Source organism: Eimeria tenella, genomic scaffold, assembly GCF_000499545.2.
Source record: "Eimeria tenella Houghton genomic scaffold, Eth_scaff634, whole genome shotgun sequence".
Lineage (NCBI taxonomy): Eukaryota > Apicomplexa > Conoidasida > Eucoccidiorida > Eimeriidae > Eimeria > Eimeria tenella.
Genome location: NW_013545758.1, coordinates 1 through 6,435, shown reverse-complemented (window position 1 = coordinate 6,435; position 6,435 = coordinate 1). Strand labels below are relative to the sequence as shown.

General features: G+C 56.5%; 1 protein-coding gene across 1 annotated transcript; it reads left to right on the top strand.

Annotated features, from left to right (window-relative positions):
* Nucleotides 1–237: 237 nt before the first annotated feature.
* Nucleotides 238–4,145, top strand: ETH_00000650 (uncharacterized protein; the record flags this gene model as incomplete). The annotated part of the gene is made up of 9 exons (XM_013380446.1): nucleotides 238–278; nucleotides 499–631; nucleotides 1,115–1,180; nucleotides 1,684–1,938; nucleotides 2,201–2,359; nucleotides 2,474–2,559; nucleotides 2,739–3,209; nucleotides 3,445–3,698; nucleotides 3,871–4,145. 9 exons carry the CDS (start codon nucleotides 238–240, stop codon nucleotides 4,143–4,145), a joined length of 1,740 nt encoding a protein of 579 aa, XP_013235900.1.
* Nucleotides 4,146–6,435: the final 2,290 nt, after the last annotated feature.

The following is a 6,435-nucleotide window of genomic DNA, read 5'->3' as shown; positions in this document are numbered from 1 at the left end:
GCTGCTGCCGGTGTTGTTGCTGTTGCTCCTGCTGCTCCTGCTGTTGTTGTTGCTGCTGCTGCTGCTGCTGCTGCGCGGGGGATGGCCGGGTGTGGGGCTGCGCGTGCTCGGCAGCTGTGCTGCTGCGGGCTGCGGAGGAGGGGGTCGAAGCACTTATCAAGTGCTGCTGCTGCTGCTGCTGCTGCTGCTTGTGGGGGGTGTTCAGCTGAGCAGCAGCTGCTGCAGCACGCGAAGCAAATGGTCCTCGAGATTTTTTCGCACTGCGTGGCGGTCCACAGGTGATTATTGCGTTAGCTGCTGCTGCTGCTGCAGTCACTTGCTGCTGCGTTGGCGCCGCAGCCATCAGCAGTCCTTCACCCCTTCTGCTGCTGCAGCTGCTGCTTCTGCTGCCGCTGCAGCATGTGTCACCATCGCGATGTTCCCTTCTCCCCACTCACTTTCTTGCATTTTTTCCGCTGCACAACTGCTGCTGCTGCTGCTGCTGCTGCTGCTGCGCAGGCACCGGTTCAAGCTGCGGATCCTGCGGGACAGCGTGCCGCTGCGGAGTTTGCTGACAGCTTTAACTCCTTCTTTCGACAAGTTTTTGTCTCTTTTTGCTGTCAAGTTCCTCAAGGCCTGCATTGCCCTCAGAGTCAGCAGCAGCAAACTTTCTTTTTGTTTGTTGCTGCTGTCACTGCTGCATGTCTTTTGCCTCTTTTATTTGTTTCTTTTTTATTCCTTTTTTTTGTTTATTTTTTGTCTTTTCTGGAAGTGGTTTGTCTCCTTTATCTGCTGTCTCAGCAGCACCAAGTGCTGCCTGCTTGTGCTTCTGTTTGCTTCTCTGTCGCTGCAGCAGCGGCAGCAGCAGCAGCAGCTGCTGCTGCTGCTCGCACTGTGCTGCAGTCTGCGCGCCTCAGTTTAATATTCTTCTTTTTTTTCGTTTTTATTTCATTTTTTCTTTTCTCGTTTTATTTTTTCGTTTATTATATCTTATTGTTGAATATTTGTTTTCATTTCTTTTTTTATTCCAATTGTTTTCAATTTCTTTCCAAATTGTCTTTTTGTTGAATATTTGTTTTTGTTTTTTTTACTCCAATTGTTTTCAATTGTTTGTCTTTTCCTTTTTTGTCTTCAGGATCCTTACGTGGACAAGCATTTGGTGAAGACGAAGGTTCTGCGGCCCCTGATATGGATGCTGAAGGTGCATTTCTTTTGCGTCTTTGAATTTTTTTTTGTGAAACTTCTCTCGCATTTGGTTCTTTTTTCCCAGTTGTTTCTTTCTTTTATTTTTTTCTTTTATGTTTTTAAATTGCCCTTTTTTTGCGCTAAAAATCCTTCATCTTGGTCCATTATAGCTGCAGAAATGCGCTTCGCGCTGCTGCTGCTGCTGCCGCTGCTGCATGTGCTGTTGGGGTGTACGTACACCGCGCGCAGCACCGCGGTCCCGTTTTGCTGCATGCAGCGCATGCAAGAAAGCCCCATCGCATGCAAAAGAGCCCCAAAGCAGCACTTTAAACTTTGCAGACTTTATGAACTTTGTGGCGCAGTGCGTGCGGCGCGTGCGGTGTACGTACACTGCAGAGCGCGAGCGTCGCGGCGCGCACTGCTGCTGCTGCTGCAGCGCTGCTACTGCTGCTGCTGCTGCTTGGCGAGCGTGTGTGGGGGTCAAACTGCTTCATTTTTTTTCGTTTTTTCTTTTTTCAGGAAGACTTCTTGTCCCCTTCCTCTTCTTCTCGTCGACTTGGAGGCTCTTTGCTTTCTTGCGCCGTTTTGGACTGTCTTTCTTTCTTATGTCCTTCGGGGCTGCCGCTGTCCGTGGGGCCCCTGCCTGTACACCTGGGAGGCCAGGGCTGCGCTCTTGTTGCTGCACTCTTCGAAGACCCTCTAACTGCTGCTTGGATTCAGCAAATCGAAGCTGCTGCTGCCAAACAAAGAAAGAACCCCTGCCTCGTCTTCCGCGTCAGCTGCTGCTCCTGCTGCTGTAGCCGCTGCTGCTGATGCAGCCGCTGCTGTTGCTGCTGCGGCCGTCGCTGCCGCTGCTGCTGCAGTCGCTGCTGCTGTCGCGGCGGCGGCGGCAGCTGCTGCAGGGGGTGGTGCTACTGTTGCGCGTCCTGGTGCTGTGCTGCTGCTGCTTCTGCTGCTGCTTCTGCTGCTGCTTCTGCTGCTGCTGCTGCTGCTGCTGCTGCTGAACTGAGAAGCTTGCTGCTTGTGAGGCGCGCAGGATCTGAGGGTTTTCTACTGCGGCTCAAGAATGTCAAGGAGACAGGAAACAGCTGGCAGCAGCAGCAGCAGCAGCAGCAGCAGCGACCTGCCGCAAGGGGAGCCGGAGCAGCAGCAGGCCTTCAGCAGCCTCGGCAGACTCATCAGGGCTGACCCCCATGTAAACCCTCAGCTACCACTAGCTAGTTTTAGGGTTTAGGGTTTAGAGTTTCGGGTTTAGGGTTTGAAGTTTAGGGTTTAGGGTTTAGGGTTTAGGGTTTGTGCTTCCTTTCAGAGACAAAATGTAGACGATGATGACTCGTGGTTTTACAACGTGAAAGATGACGACTCTCCCACAGAGTCCTCGACGACTACCCGCGGGTAAACCCTAAACCCTAAACCCTAAACCCTAAACCCTAAACCCTAACGGCGTCTTAAACCGTAAACTCTGAAGGAACTGTAAAGTACAGGCGCCGAGTGGACTGGAAGGTGACGGGCTTCAACTCATAGCGTGCTGCCACAAAAGGTTTAGGGTTTAGGGTTTAGGGTTTGGCTTCCAGGCCGAGGCTATCTCTCGTCGATGGCTACGATGATGATGATGAACAGCAGCAGCAGCAGGGGAACGCCTCTGGCACGGACTTGTGGGCGGGGAACAGCGGCAGCAGCAGCGCAGCAGCAGCAGCAGCAAACCGGCTCAAGATAAGGCGGCGGCGACGTCGCCCGCTGCGGGGGGACGGAGACAGCAGCAGCAGCAGCAACAGCAGCAGCAGCAGCAGCAGCAGCGACGAGGAAAAGCGGCCGCTCCCGAAGCCGACTTCCCTCATCGGCGGCAGCAGCAGCAACAGCAACAACGGCAGCAGCAGCAGCAGCAACAGCAGCGTGGACCTAGATGGTAGCCCCACAGAGGAATCCTTACTTAGTGTCTTCCCAGAGAAGATTGCTGCTGCAACAGGCCCGGGGGGAGGGGCCTCATTGAGTCCTCGTTCTGCAGCAGGAGCAGCAAAAAAGAAACGGATTGCTGTCAAGATAGGGTGCGCTGCTGCTGCTGCTGCTGCTGCACTTTATATTAGCTGCCACAGCAGTGCAGCAGCCAAAAGTGGCTTTAGACAGGCCTGTACGGCCTCTGTGGCTGCCGCTGCTGCTGGTGCCCCTGCTATTCCCGTTGTTGCTGCTGCTGTTCCTGTTGCTGCTGCTGCTGTCGCTGCTGCTGCTGCTGTGGGGAGGATATGCCCGGTTTGCTTTTCGCGCTGTGTCTCTTTTCTGCAGCAGCAGGCCCGCGTCTAGCGACGACGACAGAGGCAACAGCCCCAGCAGCAGCCCCAGCAGCAGCAACAGCAGCAGCAACAGCACTACGAGCAGCCCCACATTCTCTCCGGAAGCCGGTAGAGGTTGCGATGCAGCAGCAGCGGCAGCAGCCGCGACAGCAGCAGCAACAGCAGCTTCCAGCAGCAAAAGCGAAGAACAGAGAGACAAGGGCCCTGCTGAAGCAGCAGAAGGCGAGGGGGAAGCTCTTTCTGAAGGTGCGCTGTAGCTGCTGCAACTGCTGCTGTTGCTGCTGCTGCTGCTGCTGTTATTCGAGTCTTTGGGCAGTCGTGTTTCTCTGCAGCTGCATATAAGTTTGCCATTTTTGCATGCATTTAAGAGTCTATTTATTAAAGTGATGCTGCTGCATGCATGCCGCGGCCTTTGCAGGCGTACAGCTGCTGCAGCGAGTGCTGCAGCAAGCTGGCCTTGGCGGGGGAACTGCTGCTGCTGCTGCTGCTGCAGCAGCGGGAGAAGCAGCAGCAGCAGACTCGCAAACTGCTGCCACTAAAAACGGCAACGCTCGTCAGCTGGACTTCCTTAAAGATCTGCTGGAGGAAGATGACAGCGACGAGGAGGCTGCTGCTGCACCTGCTGCTGCTGCGCCTGCTGCTGCTGCTGCAGAGGCAGCGCCTGCCGAGCCTAAGCGGAGACGCATTAATTAGTGGGCAGGAGCGTGGATCAGCAACAGCAGCAGCAGCAGCAGCAGCAGCAGCAGCAGCAGCAGCAGGAGCTGCGGGAACCAACATCAACCCTACTGGCAGCTGCTGCTGCTGCTGCTTCTGCTGTTTGCGTAGCAGAAGCGAAGTCGCTTCCCAGCAGCAGCAGCAGCAAGCAGGAGGCCGTATTGCTGCAGCCACAGCTGCGGCATTGTTTGACTCAGCAACAAACTTGGGGGTGACCAGTGGTCACGTCGCTCACCTAACTGTATAGGCCATCAGAAGCAGAAAAAGGCAGCAGGAAAAGGAAGCAGCAAAAGAGGCAGCAGCAGACTGCAGCGCAGCGCAGAAGCACGTCGCCAGCAGCAGAAGCCTCAGAAGCGGCAGCAGCTGAACAGCAGCTGCAGCGCGGCTTGCTGCGGCTCTTCAGGTGTACATACACCGCAGTTCTTGCAGCCCCGAGTGTACATTCACCTTGCCCATTAGCAGCAAACCTATCCTACAGAATGTGGGGGCCCCCTGCAGCTTTGGGGGGCCCCCAGAGGACCCTAGACTAATTTAGGGTACCCTATGGGGCCCCCCGGGGGCCCCCAGCTCTAGATTTGCCCCGGGGGCCCCCAGAATGGGGGTTTTCACTGACACCTCCCCCTGGGGGCTGTGTAGGGGGCCCCCAGGCTCACCAGGATCTGGGAGGGGGGCCCCCGAGCTCTAAGGGCTGCGGGGAAGTTGTAAAGAAGAGGGTTTGCTGCAGCTGAGGCAGTTTGCTGCAGCTGGGGAGGGAGAGGGCCAGAGACGGGGCCCTGGCTGTTTTTGGGCGCAGTTCAACCGCCCTCTGAGGTGTCTAGACACCTGAAGCTTCGCTGGGGCCATCCCAGAGCTGCTCCTGGCGGCGCCGCTGCAGCCGCTGCGGGGAAACTGTCTTAATTTAGTGTCTCACGGAACTAATTTGTGTTTTAAATGCTAAAATGTTTTTAAATTAACTCCAGATGCTGCAATCCGCATGCGCACGGGCAACTGACTCGGGCTGCGAGCTGCACCCGACGGCTGTCTGTACACCGCAGGAAACTCGCTGCAGACCCAAGTGCGCGAAAGCCTTTTGTGAAATTAATTTATTTAAAACTAATTCAGGGTGAAGCAGCAGCGGCTGCTGCTGCTGGGGCGTTTCTGCAGGAACCAGCGGTCCGGCTGCTGCTCCGCAGTCGCTGTTGTTGCGGTATGTTGCACCGCAGCTCTTTTTGCAATTTAAAGCAATTATAAAAGTAAATTATCTGTAATTTATTAAAATAAACCTTTCTTTCTCCATTTAAGAGCCAGTTGAGCTGCAGCACGCGCGAACACAAGCCAGACGGCAGCACCCCGGAGCTGGTGGTCCAGTGGTCAGGGGGGCCCCGGAGGCTTGGGACGGCCTATTAAGTTGGTTTTGTCCGCGTTTAAATTCCCTTTTTCAATTTTTGTTTCTTTTTTATTATTTTATTATTTATCAACAAATTAACGGCGAAAAGTCTCAGGGGTCCCTCCAGCGCCGACTGCAGAGCCACTCTCAAAGACCCCCGGCAGCTGCAGAGCTGCGGCGCTGCGCCTTTTGCTGCAGAGCTCTTCTGCGACTTTCCTACTCCTTTGCCCCCAGCAGCAAGTCCCCGAGCCCCGGTCAGGCGCTGCAGCAGCAGCAGCAGCAGCAGGAAGCCTCGGCTGCGGCTGCGGCTCAGCGCCTAGAGTTGGGGGGCCGCAGCAGCAGCGGGAAGCCCCGAGGGAAGTGGGTGTCTGTTCTGTGTTGGTTTGCTGCTGTCGGTCGAGCTGCTGCGGGGCTGCGCAAACCCTAAACCCTAAACCCTAAACCCTTTGCTGCGGCCCCCCTTTCGTGCTGCAGCACAGCCAAATGGGGGAAGAAGGAAGGTCTCAGTCCCTCCCCTCCACCGCAGAGCCCCAGGCCTTTCGAACTGCAGCAACACCAGAGCCCCAGACAGCTTGGGGCCCCTCAGAGCTTTCCCCGGGGGCCCCTGGGGGGCCCCCCGCGGTTCTTTCCCCTGCAGGGGGCCCCCCCGCGCCCTCGGGGGGGCCCCCTGCAGCAGAGCTAGCAGCAGCAGCAGCAGCTGCTGCTGCAGCAGGGGAGGGCGCTGCGGGGGGAGTCCTCACAGAAAGGGGGCCCCCAGAAGCCACGGGTGAAGGGGGGCCCCCTGCTGCGGGTTTTGCTGCTGCTGCGGAAGCGCCGCAGGGCCACGGGCCCGCAGCTTCCCGTGGGGGCCCCCAAAGTGCGCTGCAGACGATTCTAGGCAGCAGCAGCAGCAGCAGCAGCAGC